Source organism: Lacerta agilis, chromosome 8 (assembly GCF_009819535.1).
Source record: "Lacerta agilis isolate rLacAgi1 chromosome 8, rLacAgi1.pri, whole genome shotgun sequence".
Classification (NCBI taxonomy): Eukaryota; Metazoa; Chordata; class Lepidosauria; order Squamata; family Lacertidae; genus Lacerta; species Lacerta agilis.
In genome coordinates, this window is record NC_046319.1 from 69436941 (window position 1) to 69456095 (window position 19155).

General features: G+C 47.3%; 1 protein-coding gene across 3 annotated transcripts in view; it reads right to left on the reverse strand.

Annotated features, from left to right (window-relative positions):
* LOC117051605 (retroviral integration site protein Fli-1 homolog) overlaps positions 1-9436 on the reverse strand; it is a 38166-nt gene extending 28730 nt beyond the window's left edge. For 2 of the 3 annotated variants that reach the window (XM_033158161.1, XM_033158164.1), the window contains exon 1: positions 9280-9435. In XM_033158161.1, coding sequence (XP_033014052.1) covers positions 9280-9297 — 18 coding nt within the window. In that variant the 5' untranslated portion in view covers positions 9298-9435. Of the gene's footprint in view, positions 1-9279 lie in introns of all 3 variants that reach the window. The other variant, XM_033158163.1, reaches the window with a different exon arrangement.
* Between the last annotated feature and the right edge of the window lie 9719 nt (positions 9437-19155).

The following is a 19155-nucleotide window of genomic DNA, read 5'->3' on the forward strand; positions in this document are numbered from 1 at the left end:
AGTTTTGTCTGGGAGAAGAGGAACCCTTCGGTCTATGGCTGCTGTTGTTAAATGCCAGGTTGACTCTGAATAAGTCCTCCTCATCCATGATCTGATTATGGGTGAGGAGGCCAATCTGGTTTGTATCCCTGACACCTTGGTGGATGATGAACAGGGTGGAGTTGGTCTCACCCAGCTGTGCCCAGCTGGATGCTCAGGGCAGCATCAGGGCAGACTTGAGGATCAGGAAAAGGGAGTTGCTGTGGTCTACAAAGATTACCACAATTAAGGACAAAAGTGGAAAGGACCTAACAGAAGCAGAAGACATCAAGAAGAGGTGGCAAGAATACACAGAGGAATTATACCAGAAAGATATGGAGGTCTCATACACCCCAGGAAATGTGGTTGCTGACCTTGAGCCAGACATCCTGGAGAGTGAAGTCAAATGGGCCTTAGAAAGCCTTGCTAACAACAAGGCCAGTGGAAGTGATGATATTCCAGCTGAACTATTTAAAATTTTAAAAGAGGATGCTGTTAAGGTGCTGCACTCAATATGCCAGCAAGTTTGGAAAACTCAGCAGTGGCCAGAGGATTGGAGAAGATCAGTCTACATCCCAATCCCAAAGAAGGGCAGTGCCAAAGAATGCTCCAACTACCGCACAATTGCACTCATTTCACACGCTAGCAAGGTTATGCTTAAAATTATACAAGGCAGGCTTAAGCAGTATGTGGACCGAGAACTCCCAGAAGTGCAAGCTGGATTTCGAAGGGGCAGAGGAACCAGAGACCAAATTGCAAACATGCGCTGGATTATGGAGAAAGCCAGAGAGTTCCAGAAAAACATCTACTTCTGCTTCATTGATTATGCAAAAGCATTTGACTGTGTCGACCACAGCAAACTATGGCAAGTTCTTAAAGAAATGGGAGTGCCGGATCACCTCATTTGCCTCCTGAGAAATCTCTATGTGGGACAAGAAGCTACAGTTAGAACTGGATATGGAACAACTGATTGGTTCAAAATTGGGAAAGGAGTACGACAAGGCTGTATATTGTCTCCCTGCTTATTTAACTTATATGCGGAATACATATAAGTTAACCGGAATTAAGATTGCCGGAAAAAATATCAACAACCTCAGATATGCTGATGATACTACCTTGATGGCAGAAAGTGAGGAAGAATTGAAGAACCTTTTAATGAGGGTGAAAGAAGAGAGTGCAAAATATGGTCTGAAGCTCAACATCAAAAAAACTAAGATCATGGCCACTGGTCCCATCACCTCCTGGCAAATAGAAGGGGAAGAAATGGAGGCAGTGAGAGATTTCACTTTCTTGGGTTCCATGATCACTGCAGATGGGGACAGCAGTCACGAAATCAGAAGACGCCTGCTTCTTGGGAGAAAAGCAATGACAAACCTAGACAGCATCTTAAAAAGCAAAGACATCACCTTGCCGACAAAAGTCCGTATAGTTAAAGCTATGGTTTTCCCAGTAGTAATGTACGGAAGTGAGAGCTGGACCATAAAGAAGGCTGATCGCCGTAGAATTGATGCTTTTGAATTATGGTGCTGGAGGAGACTCTTGAGATTCCCGTGGACTGCAAGAAGATCAAACCTATCCATTCTCAAAGAAATCAGCCCTGAGTACTCACTAGAAGGACAGATCCTGAAGCTGAGGCTCCAGTACTTTGGCCACCTCATGAGAAGAGAAGAATCCCTAGAAAAGACCCTGATGTTGGGAAAGATGGAGGGCACAAGGAGAAGGGGACGACAGAGGATGAGATGGTTGGACAGTGTTCTTGAAGCTACTAACATGAGTTTGGCCAAACTGCGAGAGGCAGTGAAGGATAGGCGTGCCTGGCGTGCTCTGGTCCATGGGGTCACGAAGAGTCGGACACGACTGAACGACTGAACAACAACAACAACAATAGCAGTGTTTTTCAACCACTGTTCCGCGGCACACTAGTGTGCCGCAAGATGTTGCCTGGTGTGCCGTGGGAAAAATTGAAAAATTTGAAAGATTTTTAAAAAACAGCCAAACAGACCCAGGTTGCGCACTGAATAAAGTATTTTATAATTTTTCATATTTCTGTTTACTTACTATTTCATAATAAAGTAATTATAAAATACTTTCTTTGTGTTTATTTGATTCCTATTCAAGAGAATTACTTTATATATAGTCAATATAGGCACAGAGTTAAATTTTTTAACATTTTCTAATGGTGGTGTGCCTCGTGATTTTTTTCATGAAACAAGTGTGCCTTTGCCCAAAAAAGGTTTAAAAACACTGGTCTATAGGTAATTTTTATCCAGGTTTTTTCGGGAGGATCTAGACTGTGTGTTCTTGACACCAGGGAATCAAACAGATTAGGGATTCTCATGGTTTGCAGCCTGCCTCACTGCCCTGCAGCCTCCTTGCCTGAGCTGACAAGAGGAATCGGGGCTATCCAGCTCAATATTGTCTGCACTGGCTGGCAGCAGCTCTCCAGGGTTTGAGTCCAAGATCTCCCCCATCCCTACCTGGAGACGCTGGGGGCTGAACCAGGGATCTTTCTGCCTGCAAAGCAGATGCTCTACCACTGAGCTATGGCCCTTCCTCATATTGTATCTCTTTTTACAATTGCTGAAAGGAGTGTCATTGATTAGTCAGCTGCTTTTTGAAAGATAGCTAGTGTAAGATAAGGATCCTAACTCTGAAGAACTGATGAGCTAAGATTAGACGAAGATTGCTAAAACGCAGCAAAAAGGGGGGGGGCACACACAGAGAGCACGCAGAGCAACTAGAGTGAAAAATAATTTTTAGAGACCGTGGACCAAACTACTGCAGCCAATGGAAGCTGGCCCATTAATGTAAATGGAGCAGTACCCCACCAAGCTCACTTTACCCTCAACCAAATCCCATATGTCTTGGACCACAAGCACACCGTACATTTAAAGCACCATAATACCACTTTAAATAGCCATTGCTACCCCCAAAAAACCATGGGAGCTGTAGTTTGTTAAGGGTCCTGAGAGATTTTTAGGAGACTACAATTCCCTTCACAGAGCTACAGTTCCCAGACTGGTTTAACAATCAACCCGTTTCCCAGGGAATTCTGGGAATTGTAGCTCTGTGAGGGGACTAGAGGTCCCCCAGCAACTCTTCAGCATTCTTAACAAACTACAAACTACCCTCCCAAAAGTACGGCTTTTTTTAAAAAGTGAGGGTTGTGGTGCCAGAGCACTCTAACCCTCTGTAAATGAGCCAAAACTTCTGTTTAGCGACCAAATCCCTCTTGTACAACAGTGACAGTCCAGAGGTGAACTTGGGCTGCAAACTCCCATCAGCCCCAGCGGCTGAGGAGAGTTGTAGTCCAAAACATCCTGAAGGTCGCAGGCTGAGAAAAGTTGTTTTAATTTGTAGGCCACCGTTTCTAAAGGGTGCTTCAGTGGGCAGTAGGAGGAAACCATTGTGGCTGGCCCCTCCGTTGCCACAACAGCAGCTCAGCCTCGGTGAGATTTGTACGGTTGCCAGGTTCAGGGAAGAAGGAAGAAGGGCATTGGTTGCTTAGCAACCTTCACATATTTATCCAATATCCTAGATCATGGGGGGGACGAGACACCTTATTCGTTCCATATTTCCTGGGGGGGGGGCAACTTTTGGTGGAGTGAGGGGTGTCATGTGGCAGAGGTAGGCAGGGCCAGAGGGAAAAGTGGGCAGAGCAATTAATTTAAATATAATATTTGTATGGTAAAGCAATTTCTACACCCACACCCACCCACTCAATCTTCCATCCAGGCAAGCAAGAGACATTGTCAGAGTTTGACAAATTCCAGCCAGGCAAAAACACTCAAGGAGGGTGCAAGGCAGGGGTGGTGAAGGCCTTGAGAGGGTGTATACCCTGAGGAGAGTCCCAAGGGCCAAACAGAGAGGTCGGGAGGGCCATCAGATGTCAAGGAAATAAAGATGACTTTTAGAAGACTTCTGAAGGCAGCCCTGTATAAGGTGCTACTGGAAGGATTTATTTATTTTTTATTTTTTATTTTGTTTTGACTATGGCAGACCAACACAGCTACCTACCTGTAACTGTATAGGGTAGTTTTTAATGTTTGTTGTTTTACTGTGCTTAATGTTTTGAATTTGTTGGAAGCCACCCAGAGTGGCTGCGGCAACCCAGTCAGATGGGTGGCAATTTATTTGTTTGTTTGTTTAGCTCCCAGGCCTGAGGTTCCCCACCCTGTCTTAGGAATTTTATCTGATCCCAAGGGATCAGAGCCTCTCCCCGCCCCCGCCCCCGCCACCCTTCACGGCAAAAAGCATAGCATAAGTGGCAAATTGATTTTTCTCTTTTTTAAAAATATGATTTTTACATGGAAACAGCAAGAACCCCAACCTGTCAAAACATCCAAACTCATGAAACCCTGGGGAAATCTTAGTGAAGCTGTAGTTGGCCAGAACCAATGGTGATGAACAGCAGCATAGTTGCAGAACAAATAACCAGATTATATTGGCCGGGGTGGGGGTGTAGATTGGCATTGTCGGGCACCTGCTGAGGACCATGTCCCAATATAGGCCCCTCTCCCAATCCCTGGAATGCCCTGCTGCTCCTAAACGCTCACTGTTGCTGCACTTTTAGCTGTTCTCTCCAAGCGAGCCAGCAATGAGAGGGCCTAAGAGGAGGAGCAGTCACTTCTCTGCATGTCTTGTGATTTCTCTTTTGGCTGGGGTGTGTGAACTGGGCTCAGAGGGAGAGGCGAGGAGATGGCGGCTGCACTGCAGGAGGATAGGGGGACATTAAGAGCATCTTGCCCAGGGGTCTTCCAAAACCTAGAGCCAGCCCTGGAAGAGGTGGAGACTTGCGATGTGCAGGACTGGTGCCAAGGCTCAGCATGGTGGGGCATCTGCTGAGGGCCCACAACCTCACAGGTACCCCACGGATAACAGCTCCCTGGACCTGATGTAACTAGGAGGTAGACTCACTGAGGGAGGTGTGCCCAGGCAAGGCATGACCAAAAACTTGTAGGTGATGCTGCAAGTGTGTGTGTGTGTGTGTGTGTGTGTGTGTGTGTGTGTGTAAGACTAGGAACACAGAAAGCTCCCTTGTGTTGTGTCAAAACCATTGGTCCATCTCACTCACTATTGTTGCACAAAAGTCCCAATCTCCGAGCGGTGAGACATTCCAGGGGTCCCAGGACTGAGGCACAGCGAGGACTGCAGTGCCTTCAGGATATATGGTCTATTTACACATAGAGCCTGAGATGGAAGGGTTCACAACATGAACACCCCCAAAGAGTTTTGCTTCTCCCACTGCCGCAACCTTGGATTCAAACAGGAATCAAAAATTGCTCTCTGATTCTTTCTACAGCGTGCTGCTTTACTTGTAGTTGACAACATCACAGCTCCCAGAACTCTATTTCAGACTCTAGCTTTTGTCTGTTGTTGTCTCGCACCAATCCCCTTAATCCGTTGTTCTCCTAATTGCCCATCACCCAGGCAATCGCCACAGCACAGGAAACTAGCCTGGCTTATAAAATTTGCTTGATCCAGGCAATTCAGAAAGCTAGAGAGGCTTGCTTAGATTTTAACATTTGCTGGATCTAGGGCAATAGTTCCCAAAATGTGCTGGAGTAAACACTGTGTGATTTTTAATTGTATTTTTTACAGACACACCACAGATGACATGAATAAAAGTTTGTGGACTGCTGGACCACAGTTTGGGAACCCCTGACCTAGGCTTTAGAGGTTTCTGGCACCCTCGAACTCCTAACAGCGTTGTCAAAGTGTAGAAACGGCAAGCCTAGATTCTGCGCTGAACGAAAACCAGCGTGTGTTGTTGAAACGTGAGGCTGATGTGGTTGTGATGATGGTGGCGATGGTGGGGCAGGCGGGGGGTGGGATGGGGTGTAAGGGGGGGGGGTGACAATCATGGTAGCTTGATGTTGCTGGTGGGACAGCTAACACAGGAAGCAAAGGCAGGAAGTCTGAGGCCGCAAAGCCGGAAGCCTCTGCTGTTGCTGATAAGGCCTGCCTGGTGGGGACCCGAGGCTCAGAACTGCCCTGCAAGCCAGGGGGGCTTTAAATAGCTCTCCTATCTTCTGTAATAAAGGATGGAGCTGGAGGGCGGGGGCGGGGGGGGGGAGCGGTGGAGGCACAGCTTCCTGTTTGGCTACCGAAATCCTGAATATTGGAGGAGAGGGGGTGCTGCTACTCAGGTCTGGGCCTCCCTTCCCCCAGCTATTGTTTTCTCTTATATCAGGTAAATGTACACATGCTGAACCCGCTAGGATCCTTACCACATAAACTGCAACGTGTTTTGACCCTCCCCTGACAGCGCCCCGCCCTGCCCCCCCCCCCAAGTTAACAGGTTGTGGGTTTGTTTTTGTTTTTTAAAGATCCAACCTAGAATGATAAAGGAGAACTGTTGTACCTTCCCACTCCAAATCAAGCACAGCATAGCAGCTCGCCAAAGGTTGCCAACAGACCAGCATGAACTGTGGTACAGTTGAAATAAATTAAAAGCTATTGTTCCCCAGGATTCTGTGAGGGGAGCTAAGGGTTTTTAATGTATGGTGTGTACGCAGCAGGGATCCAAGATTTCTTTGTTTCTTTCTGGGTAGCGAGAAGCAAAAGTGTGTGGAGGTGTGTATCTCTATCCTTTATTTATCACCTCTCTTATAGGAGACAGTGATCTAGACAGGCTTTGGTGTGTTATATACACCAGATTGCACCCTAGCACTCATTCTTATATAGGACAACTGCCCTCCAGCCTGGCTGCCTATAATGGTCCCTATAATGGTCCCCGGGACTTTTTAACAGCTGCATCACGGGCTTCATCCAATAAATGAAGCCTTTCCCTATCCCTTCATGTGAGGAGAAAGCTCCTGTTGGATTTCTGCCTGACATACACCTGTTGAAGGCAGCCTGAGAGATCTAGCATGGCAAAGTGGTTAGAGTGTCACGCTAAGAGCTGGGAGACCAGGGTTCAAATCACTGCCCAGCACACTGAGTGACCTTGGGCCAGTTGCTCTTTCTCAAGGCCTAACCTACCTCACAGGGTTCTTGTGAGCTTTAAATGGGGAACCACACACACCAACTTGAGCTATTTGATGGAAACGTGAGAAGTAAATGTCGACATAAAATAAACAAAGAAACCAGCCAAATATTAGTCTCCCAAAATCTGGAAGAAAGAGAAGAGGGAATAAAGTGAAGACATAGCAGCCTGACTAGTGAACCCACGGTTTAGCAGAGGTTTCAGTTTCTAGGTAATAGCTGTACAGGTGTCGCCATTTCTACCTGTAGGACCTCAAGGTGTTGCTGGACTACAACCCCCATAATCCCTGGCCCCAGGGCTGATGGCAGTTGGAGTCCATCAAGTGTATGGAGAGCCACAGGTTTCCCACTGCTGGTTTAACTGAAGCCTGGCATGGGCAAATTAAGCATGCAGAATTTCCCCTATTGTTTTGTGTAGGTCAAGATGCTTTTAAAGGCACTGGGGCAGAGTCTGTAAAAGGGAAAACAAGTTGCCAGCTTGACCCATGAATCGTGCTCTTTACCAAATATGCTGGCCTACCACTAGGACTCTCCCTGAAAATGCTCCCTTGGCACCAGTGCTTATACTTTCCCTGTTTGAAAACATTTCATATTTAAAAGATGATCCCCGAGAACTGGAGGCTGTTCTTTCTCTGTGCCTCTTAACAGCAGCTTGATCCGGAGACCTTAGCAGATGAACCTTGTTATTTCCTGCTTACTTCAGCCGATCAAGAAACAAGAGCAAGGAATTGGGCCCTCTTTTTTTCCTCCCTGGTCAGTTAGCGACACCATTTAAAATGCCAAAAAATAAAATTGTACCCTAAGCTTTAAAAAACAAAATAGATCAACCATTTCAATGGCCACAGTTTGCTTCCTAGGGAACTCTCATCAAACATCGCAAAGATAGTCGCCCTAGAAGAGGAGTGAGATGCCACTACTAGACATGTAAATTAACTTGCATTTCAAACTACAACAGTTCCAGAGGGCTCTAGGGACAGATGCAAAATCAGCAACATTGGCTCCAGGGTTTTGTAAAGCAAGAATAGGATTCCTCGCAAGAAAAGGGAAAAGTTGACAGCTATGTGGCTCAGTGGCCTCTTTAACCTGGAAGGGGCATGGTGGTGGCGTACTAACCGAATATTTGCTGAAACTGTCTCATCAACACAAAGCAGTGAATAATGTCAAAGGGAAACTGCTGAGGCTGATCTTGTCAGAGTCTGGGTCCAAGCTCAGGAGGTGCCCAATCTTACTTCCACCCTGCCTGGTTCCAGCCCTAACAAAAATGGCTCAGTGTTTCTTGTTTTTGAAAACTAGACCAAATCTACAACCCAGGCCAAGCACAGAATGTCCCCCCACCCACCACCAATAGAGACAGCAATGCCAAACCAAAAATGACTACAAATCTTTCAAGAGCTTCTACTGGTTCATTTTTCTCTGATTGGAGAAACGCAAGCCATGCATATCCAGTCGCAAACAATCTGAAAGGGTTCAAACCAAATCAAAAGATCCACCGGTCTTGCCAAGAACACACCCATGGTGGAAAAAGCACATCTTAATGCTACAGGGTTCTGAATCGAAATGGATGCTTAGAGAAAGAATTCGCAAAGCCCTAAAAGCATCCACAGACCTGCGTGAAGATGCAATTGAAAGGAAAATTAAAAAATCGAAAGATCACAAAGAAAGGTAAAATAGGGAAAGGCGAACCGGTGTACAAGCTGATAACCCCTGAAATGCAAAAGGAAAAATGAACTGACCTTTTATGAAGAGGAGTACCTCCAGTTTTTTTTCGAGGGGGGGAGGCTGAAGCACCCCAAAACTTGGACTCCATCCCTGAAATTCTTGGGGTTTGGCAGGCCAGTACAGTCACCCCTGTCGGAATATCCTCTTCCTGCTGTCACCATGATGATATGGCGGAGAGGAGTCTCTTTCTCCATGCATGACAGTTTTTTGTGGGGGGTCCCCCCATTTAACCCCCATCTTCTATCTCTCGGCCAGTCAGGCCGTACAGTGGAAGGGAACTCTCCCATTCAGAGCTCAAGGCGTCTCTTGTGGTGGTTTGGTTTGGGTTTTTTAAAAGCTCAGAGACATCAACCGCCGCGAAAGGGAAGGAAGAGGAAATTTTTTTGTACCAGAAGGAAAGAGCGGAGGGGGCCCCTGTTTCTGGAGCCGGGTGTGTATGAGAAAGAGAGAGAGAGAGGAACTGAACCAGAGACCAGCTTGGTGCAAGCCTGAGACAGAGAAGGGGGCCAGGGAGCAAGCTGCTGACGAAGATGGAGGAACATCTCCAGAACTTACCTTGATGGTGCAATCCATGGCACGCCTGCCTGTACCTGCTGCTTCCCGCCTAGAGTTCCATGGGCACTTGGCTCAGTTGCATTGGCAGGGGCTGATCTTGCACAGGGGGCCGGATGAACAGGGCTCGGGTGTGTGTGTGTGTATGTGTGTGTGTGTGTCTAATTTTGGGAAGTGAAGTCACACAAGCCGCCAGGGCTGGTTTCCTATTGGTGTGACCAAGCTTGCAAGCTCTGAAACTTTTTTTTTTAATAGCATCAATTGGTTTGCGAGCCTCTCTCTCTCTCTCTCTCTCTCTCTTCAACTTCAAATTGCAAAGCAGGACAAGAAGTCGGGAGAACAGAGGCAGAAAGAAATGGGAGGCACACACACAACAGAGACCATTGGCGGGGAAACATAGCATGCAAAGAGGAAAAGAAGACCTCGTTCTACAACAGGACTGCCGGATTTTCAGAAAGGCTGTTTAGATGATTATTTGTTTGTTGCAAGAAGGACCAAGAGGAGAGCTCCCAACGAAAACCAGGAAGACGGTTTCTTCTCTAAAAGCAGAGATGCACAAACTCATGTTCGAAATTAGCTTCTTGGATTGGAACATAGGAGACTATTTTATATGGAGTCAGACAATTGAGCCATCCAGCTCAATATTGCCTGCACTGACTGGCAGCAGTTCTCCAAGGTCTCTGCCAGAAGTCTCCCCTGCCCTACGTGGAGGTGCTGGGGATTGAACTTGGGACCTTCCGTATGCAAAGCAGATGCTCTGTCCCTGAGCCACAGTCCTTCCCAAAGAAGCCTGGTGCACACACCTGGAGCACTAACATCCCACCGCCATAGAATCAGTAAGAGAATGGGCCAAATTTTGATAGGAACATAGCCTGACTCTGAGTCAGACGCTTGGTCCATCTAGCTCAGTACTGCCTACACTGGCTGACAGCGGCTCTCCAGGGTTTCAGACTGGGCATATTCCCAACCCTATGTGGAGATGCTGCTGATTGAACCTGGGACCTGCTGGTGGCAGAACAGATGCTGTGCTGCTGAGCTACGGCCTTTTCAAAGGTGCTGTATGTATGTATGTATGCAGAAGCAACTTAGTTTCTAGCCAGCCTAAAGGATGCACTATCAGTACAATCCTAACTAAAGCACATTACAAGCTACTTCAAAGGCTAGGGCAGGTATAGAGAGCCATCCAGGTGTTGCAGCATTCCAATGCCTATATTCCCCATCCAGCATAAGTAATGGTCAGGGCTGATGGGAGTTGTAGTGGAGGGTCACATGATCCCCAGCCCTGACCTAGGGCCTGGGTAGAAAATAAGCAACCACGCCGATTCCTCTGTAGTTCTAGACCTCAGCGTGAGCTAACATGTCTGCATGCCCTCCACCATTTCTCTGGTGAAAATAGGGACGTCCCATTCCATAATTAAAATTTTTACTATTTATACCCCACACATCTTACTGGGTTGCCCCAGCCACTCTGGGCAGCTTCCAACATATATAAAAACATAATAAAACATTCAACATTAAAAAAAACCTTTCCTATACAGTGGTACCTCGGGTTACAGATGCTTCAGGTTACAGGCGCTTCAGGTTACAGAATATGATAACCCAGAAATAATACCTCGGGTTAAGAACTTTACTTCAGGTTGAGAACAGAAATTGTGCGGTGGTGGCGTGGCGGCAGCGGGAGGCCCCATTAGCTAAAGTGGTACCTCAGGTTAAGAACAGTTTCAGGTTGAGAATGGACCTCCAGAACAAATTAAGTTCTTAACCCGAGGTACCATTGTACAGGTTTGCCTTCAGACAGCTCAGGGGTCAGGTAACTCCATACCCTCCAATATTTCTCCAATGAAAATAGGGACATCCTAAGGAAAAGTGGGACATTCCGAAATCAAATCAGAAACAGGGATATCTACTCTAAAGCAGGGACGTCCCTGGAAAATAGGGACACTTGGAGGGCCTGATATATGTATGCACGTATTTTTTTAATGTATATCCTCTCTCACTAGCTTAATTTGGCTCTTGGTGTGAATCTACAGGCCATAGAACATAGGTCCGATATTATTCTGAGCCATGCCGTTCTGTTATGCAAAGTGTCTCTCCCTAAGTTAGAACAGAAAGTAGACAAGATGTTTATTGAGTATCTATCCTGATTTGCTTTCATGAAGCTTATGCAGAAGTTTGACGATGCCTGGTCCTGACTGGACATTTGTTTGCAGGGAGGTTCCATGATGACAGCCATTCATCCTGATTTCTTGCGGGACAGTTATGCATCTTCCTCTTAATCAATAGTTTTTTCGTGACTTTCCTAACTGCAAAAGTCTGGTTTTTTCTCTCTCTCTCTCTCTCTCTCTCTCTCTCTCTCTCTCTCTCTCTCTCTCTCTCTCTAGTGGATTTGCCGCTCCAGAGTGCTTTAATCCCTTTTAATTGTGCAAATCTAAATTTCTGGTATGTGAATGCTCTTGGTGGGTGTTGATTGTCAGCAAAGTAACTTTGGAATGCAACTCCCTTGAGCCATGTCCAGCAAAGGTTGGAAGACAATACCAATTTTGCTGTGTCTGGGAGAAGGTGGAAAGAAAAACAACAACCGTAGTCTAAATTCCACCACTACCTACCCCAGAAGAGTTGGTTTCAGAATTTAAGATATTAGACTGCAGGCTCATCCACACTCCCCTTTGTTCCACACTTTCTAGGCACAGGTTTAGGCTTTAAAGGTCTGTTTCTGAGCAGTTTTTTATAAAAATAAATAAATCCTGGCGTTTCCCCATATTTTACTGTTGAATCGGAGCAAATGGCAACCCACAGAAAACTTGGTGGCTGTTTGCTCTGAATCAGGGGTAAAACGTGGTTTTCCAGGCAAAGCATTGGGACAAAAAACACTGCTTGGACCGGGACGGGGACCTGGAAACCTAGAAATGCGGAACAAAGTTAAGTGTGGATAAGCCCTGTGGCTGGAGAGTTGGAATGTTCAATGTGCTCTTTTCTCTCTCAAAGTACTTGGGTGTCCACAAGATTCTGAATCGCAGCCACAAGTACATTTGAAATTTGAAAAGCAGTGATATGAACAGATTCTGAAAGTCCATTCTAGCTCAATTGTTTGACCCGCATGGATTTTATCGGGTTCAAACTCTCCTTAGAAATCTGTACTCTTTTTTTTCTTCCATCACTTAGGAAAACAGCAGCTTCTGAACAAATGGTGATGATGTGTGATGTTTTTAATAAAAACGGCAATAATCGGAAATGTCGCAGTGTTAATCTGAACGATCTGACAGGCTAGCTTTATCCTACTGAGCAGAGACGGTTTTGGGAAAGATAGGCGTTAAACTCTGGCGGTTGCCATGTCTGCTGTAGGGAAACGCAGCATCAGGCGCGCCTAATGCCATGACACCAGTCGATCACGTCAATTTATTATTTGGACCCCACTCTTCTGCACACAGAGCAGCTTCACAACATTAAAACGAAGGGGGGAAACCCACCTGGAAGCAAATACTTCACGTTGTTTTAAACATGCGGTGGTCGCAAATCCACCTCTCCTTTCCGTTCGTGCTGATAACCTTTGTATAATGCAGACCTGCACAGTGTGTGACATCATTTCGCTCAAAGGCTCCTACCGACTTTCCAGCAGTAGCCAATGAAGTGGAGCAAAGGAAGGGGAAAACTAAAGTTAATGATGTCATGCCATCTGCTGTGGTCCTGGGAGATATGGGGAGATGTGGGCCGCTTCCAGACAGCTTGTTTAATGAGCAATCAGCCTGATTTGTTTGCAGAGAGATTGAACAACATTGGTTATCTAACGTAAGGTTACCAGATTTTTTTCAATGAATCCGGGGACAATGGATTTTGTATGGGGACTGAGGTGTAAATCCGGGGACTGTCCCCGGGAAACGGGGACATCTGGTAACCTTAAATAACGTGCACTCACCCTGATTTCCCCCACACAGAGCTACAATTCCCAGCACCCTTTTTAAAAAAGAACTACTAGTTCCCAGGATTCCTTGGGGGGAGTCATGTGCTTTAATAAATGTGCTTTAAATATATGGTGTGGATCTGCCCATCTCATTTTACCTGTCACTTTCCTTTCCCAGTCTTTATGGGGAAGCGTTTTTTCTTTCTTTCCCCACCCTGCTGCTGAAGATTCCTGGGAACTATAACCGGTCCCCTGGCAGAGCTGCAGTTTGTGCTCGCCACCCCAACAAAGTGCTTTACTTGTATGGGAAAGTTCAACTGGAAGGCACAGCATCTCTTTCACCGGCTTGTTTATGTGTTTGGGTGCTGTGGCTCTCTCTGCAAAAGGAGCGGCATGGAGCCACATTTTGGTGCACCATAACACCAGTTAGCGATGCTGGATGAAAGGTTCCAGTGCCGGAGGCCCTGCCCTCCAAGATCGCTCAGCTGCCCAGCAGCAGTCGCAGAAAGGAGCAGCCTTACTATTCAGAGAGAGTCCTTCACTGGCCCCTCCTCACCCCCTGAGCTGTGTTGCACCTGGTTTGTGCTTTGTGGGGAGGCGTGGGGCCCTGTGGTTTCCGGTCGATGTTGTGCACTCCTTGCCTCAGTGCTGGGGCCGTTGCATAACCTCACGCTGCACTTTCAGGCTGAGGCACCCACCCCTCCCCTGAGATTCCCTGACAGGGGAAGGGGCTGAGAGTGAAGGAGTTGCACGGTCAGGCCCCCTCTCTCTCTGACTCCCCCTTCCCCATTTTATTGGGGCGCCGTAGTTCCTGCTAGAATCATGGAAAATGAGATTTGCCAAAAGTTACTGTGGAGAGGTAGAAAGGAGGGCCGTATCTAGCCACTGAGAGGGGTCGAAAGCAAGGGAGGGCAACTCAGGCCTGGGGCTGGTGGGGGAAGAATCCGGCCCCTCTTTGGGGCTTTCTCTAGGCTACACCCTCTCTTCTTTGGTCACTTGCCTTGTGGTCCTGCTCCGTGCTCCCTTTGAATGCATATGCCTGCCATCATGCCCTTGTGCGGATTGAACATGGATAGTTGCAGGCGTAGAAACCTCTGCTTTGTGTGTGGCTGGAATGCAGCCTCCTGCACAAAGACAAGAAGCTGCACCCATTGCTCTGCACCTACTTTGGCCCCTGGCCACACCCAGCCAGCGGCAGGCGGCCCCCAGAAGTTTCCACACAAGGCAACATGGCCCTCAGACTGAAAAGGTTTTCCCTATGCTTGGATTCAAGATTTGGATCCAGGGCTATTAAGGAACAAGGATTCCACAGCGAGGGTTATTTCTTTCTTTCTTTTTTTCAGAGCTGAGTTCCAGTTAGGGTAGAGGGCAATTCTCTTCTCTTCTCTTCTCTCTTACCCAATCTCAAGCCTTTACACAATCTGTGGGTTTGTGGTTTCGGGCTGTTCAAGGGGGCTGATCTATCTCTATGGGTTGTGAAATGGGCCTGACCATCGTTGCTCTCTTGCCTTCCACAGAAAAAGACAGGCTGGGGAGATGAGGTGTGGTATAATCTCTCTCTCTCTCTCTCTCTGTGTGTGTGTGTGTGTGTGTGTGTGTGTGTGTGTACACAAAGATGCACTCACAGTCTGTTTCCAACACGGAGAGCTGGTTGTGCAGAACAACAGCAACTAAACCTTAGAACTGAATGCTCTCTTGCTAACTCTTTTGCATCTCCAGCCAGCCACTTCCTTTGCAAGGAAGATTGCTTGTTAATGGCTCAAGGTGGGTGGGGTGCTTGTTATCTGAATGGCAGCTAATGACTGAGAGATATCTGGCACTCTCTCTTCTGAGCTACCAGGACTTTGAGAAGTGCTTCTCCCACCCTGACACCCAGTAGAACGCATGATGTGGCTCTCTCCTGCCTGGCCGGTGCATGGGGATGAAAAAACGACTATGTAACTTAAAGAACTGGCAGCTGAGTTTGCCTTTTTCCTCTTCCCTCCTCACCCACTTTTCCTTTTGTGCGCTGCAGTTGTAAGCCTGTGGGCAGAGACCATCTGGTTTCAATTGACTGCATGTGCTCTACACAGGGAATCAGAGCGATCTGCTCACCATGATGCTGGCCCAGAAGACTGAAATTGTGGTCAGAGTTCTCCTGCCCTCTGAAGTGGGGCAAGTAGCAATGGCAGAGGAAGGGGCCTTCTCCACGGAAGCAGCACCCCCATGTGGAAAGCTCCCCTCCCCAACTCTGACGCCATTTTAGTCCCCAGCATATACATTTTAAGAACCCAGAGTTTGGCAGTACCATTCTTGGGGGGCCAACCCCAAAGTCACAAGCTACTGACTTCTCCAGAATGCTTCATCAAGCGAGTTGTTACACAAAGCCTCTTGCCCAACGAACGAAGCTTCTGGAGAACTTGAAAGCTTGCCAAGTTTCTGAGACATTTTGGTTCTTATTGCTGAACTCTGAATTTTGCAAACTCTTATGAACCAATGTATTTCTCCAGCTTCTGGAACACACCCCGCCCCCCGCTCAGATTATATGCAGTCTTACCTCTGGTTACATTCGCTGTGGGTTGTGTTCGTCACGCCCTTCTTTCGCACCCTGTGAAACATAAATGCAGTTTTTTTAAAAAAACTGGGCAATGGCACACCACATGCCCATGACTCCTGAGCCTTCCCCAATCTCCTGCCCCCTTCCCCCTTTGTTTTGACAGATCAGGGGAAGCTTGGGAGTCGCGGGTGGGCAGCCATTGCCCAGGAGGGGCGCAAGGCATGCAGTTTCTCTGCCAGGCAAGGTCCAAAGCCCTTCTTGGCCCTGTGAAACATATATGTGCAAAGTTTTTAAAAACTGGGCAATGGCTGGCCACCCGCGACTCCTGAGCCACCCCTGATCAGTCAAAACAAAGGGGGAAAGGGGCAGGAGATCTGTACCACCGGACGTCCCTGGTTCCCCTTCGGCAGTGGCGGCAGCAGCGGCAGTCAGCAGCCTGGAGCCAACCTGGTAGCGCAGTTGGCTCTGGCTGGCTTCAGCAGCTGCTTGCTGCTTGCTGCCTGCTGCCATGGTGCCTGCCATTTTTCCTCTCCGGAAGTCCTCATACTTCCGGCAAGGAAAAATGGCAGGCGCCATGGCAGCAGGCAGCAAGCAGCTGCTGAAGCCAGCCAGAGCCAACTGCGCTACCAGGTTGGCTCCAGGCTGCTGAGGCTGCCGCTGCCACGTTTCCCAGGGACAGATTTGCAAATCCGGGGACTGTCCCCAGGAACCGGGGACATCTGGTAACCCTAGCTTATACAATCGATCACTGAGCTCTGAAGGAGAAGGTTTCTGGCAGATTGTCCCTTTCTCGGAGGTTCATTCCACACAATGTCAGAATCAGGCCTTTAGTGCTGTGGCACCAGCTCCTATTAGACAGGTGCCACCTCTTATATTTTTTGTTGCCTGCTGAAGAAGACCTTCTAGGCTTTTAAGTTGAGAACTTTCCCAGTCTGCTTCTTTTATTGCATTAAAAAAATTTTTTTTAATTGTTTTATTACTTGCTCTTTGCTGCCCTGGGCTCTTTTGGCAGAACAAGCGGGATCTAAATTTAATAATAAGTAAATACTTTAAAAGAGGAATAAAAGCAAAACAACAGGGCACATTATTATATGTACATTGTTTAACATACACCCTATTCTCTTGTTTGCTTTCCAAATGGTTTTAATACTGTATTTTCATATTGTTGTAACCCCCCTGTGTGATGGGGAGGGAGGCTGTGTGCTTGTGTGTGTCCTGAGTGTCTGAACATGTGAAAATGTTTGGGGACCCGTTTAGCCACCCCTACTATAGAGTAAAGCAATCCCAATTCACAAACCAATTTAAGACACCTATTTTGCACCTTAGAAATAAAGTGTGTGTGTGTGTGTGTGTGTGTGTGTGTGTGTGTGTGTGTGTGTGTTTGACTTGGCTCCAATCTTGTACCCACTTACCTGGGAGCAAGTCCCACTAACCTCTGTGGGATCTGCTTCTGAGCAGACATGCCCAGCCTCGTGGTTTGTGTTCCTTTTTGTACGGCAGGGGAGCACGAGTGATTTTTATCAGCTGCCATGAAAGGAACTATGAAATCATCTGTCCTCCCTTCAACCCACCCCAATGCCCCATAGCCTCCTGGGGTCACAAAGATTTTCCATCATGACCTGTCAAGCAATGGCTGCTGATTCTCCTAATCCCAGCTTTCCCCCTTACTCTGTAAGGATCAATACAGAGTTGTTAAACTATAGCAATAAATGCATTTTACACAGATTGTGAACTCAAAAATAAAAAATAAGATGCTTCTTTGTAGAAATTTCCACTCAGAGCATGTGTAGATTGCAACATGTGAATTATCATATATCTGAGGATTTGCAAAGCTTGTTTTAAATGACAGCCCTATCATTGCTATTTCATTGTGCAAACCTAAATGATCAATATGTGATTGAATCTCTCCCACGAAATAGTGGCACTCTGGCAGTGGTGACCTTAGATGGCCTGGTTAGAGCCTGGGAAAAGTTGTTTCTTAACGGTAGGAACAAGCCCTCCTTAGCTTATTTCCAGGTAAATTGGTAGATGAGCTCAGCCTAATAGTTCTCAGCCCAGGGCAGGCCTCAGAGGAAGCTGTGGTGTCTCATTTCGAGATTTATTAGGGCTACTTATACATACAGCCTGACAAGGAGATTCTGCTGGCTGCATCATGGTCCCTAGAGATAAACACACCAGTCCTGCTTCCTCTCACGATTCCCCACTCCCTCCCCTTAGCTCCCCCCAACTCTGAAATCCGACCACCTGGCCTTCTGATCTGGGGCTGCAGAGTCGTGATACGTGGACACAAACACACACACACACTGGCTGTGACGACATAGGCACCTATCTCCCCCTCCCCATAAACTTAGAAAAAAGTCACGAAACCGGCTAAACCAGCCAATGGCCAGGCAGAGGAATTGGAAGGGTAAGGGGATATTAATAGAGGGAGGGAGAAAGGGCAGCAGTAGCAGTCTCTGAAATTCCCTGGCCAAGGAAAAGCACCCAGCAGCAGCACCCCCCCAAGGCATGGTGCAGGATCCCACCGCGCAGAGATCAGTGTAGGTGCACACACCCTCCCTTTGCCAGTTTCGTTGTCCAAGGAAAAGAAGAGGAAGAGGCAAGGAAGGCGCCACCAGGCAGTACTGGGTCAGCTATCCTAGAACACAGCAAAGAGGTGAGTAGCCTGCATAACCCAGTGGCAAAAAGCACATGCTCTATGTGCAGAAGGTCCCAGGTTCGACCACCAGCATCTCCAGCAAGGGATGGGAAGGTCCTTGGCCAAAACTCTGGAGAGCTGCTGCTGGACCAGGAACCCCTGACCTTCCAGGTGATGCTGGCCTCTAACTTGCGCTGTCCCTGAGTGGATGGGGATCATGGGAGTTGGAGTCCAGCAGCATCCCTGGAGGATGCTGAGCTAAATGGACCAATAGTCAGACTCAGTACAAGGTAGATTCCTAACTAGTGCTGAGGTGATGCTTGTGAGCAGGGAAAGAGAGGCAGCAGCTTGGTGCCCATTTGTACTACAGGTTTGAACATTTGCTGTAAGAGGCTCTCATGTCTCTGGAAAACTCACTGCTGACCAGATCGGGGAGGGCCACTGCTGCTTAGTGGGCTAAGATGGACCAGTGGTTTGGTTCAGTGTAGCACATCTGCCATACTTTAACCTTAAAACATGAGGCTCTTAATCTCAGGGTTGTGGGTTCGAGCCCCACGTTGGGCAAAAAGATTCCAACAGAGCAGCAGGTTAGACTCTTGTTGTCCCTTCCAACTCTGAAATTCTGTGATTCTGTGATGGCAAGTCCAGATATTCACAAATAAGGAAAGCAAAAATCATACTGCAATCTGATTGTATTAGAATATGAACTTTTTTTGCTATTGTTGTTTCAACTATTTGTTATTATATCTGCCTTACTTTTGCCTAGTTTTAATACTTCCTTCCTTAAAAAAAATTCTGCTCAATTCA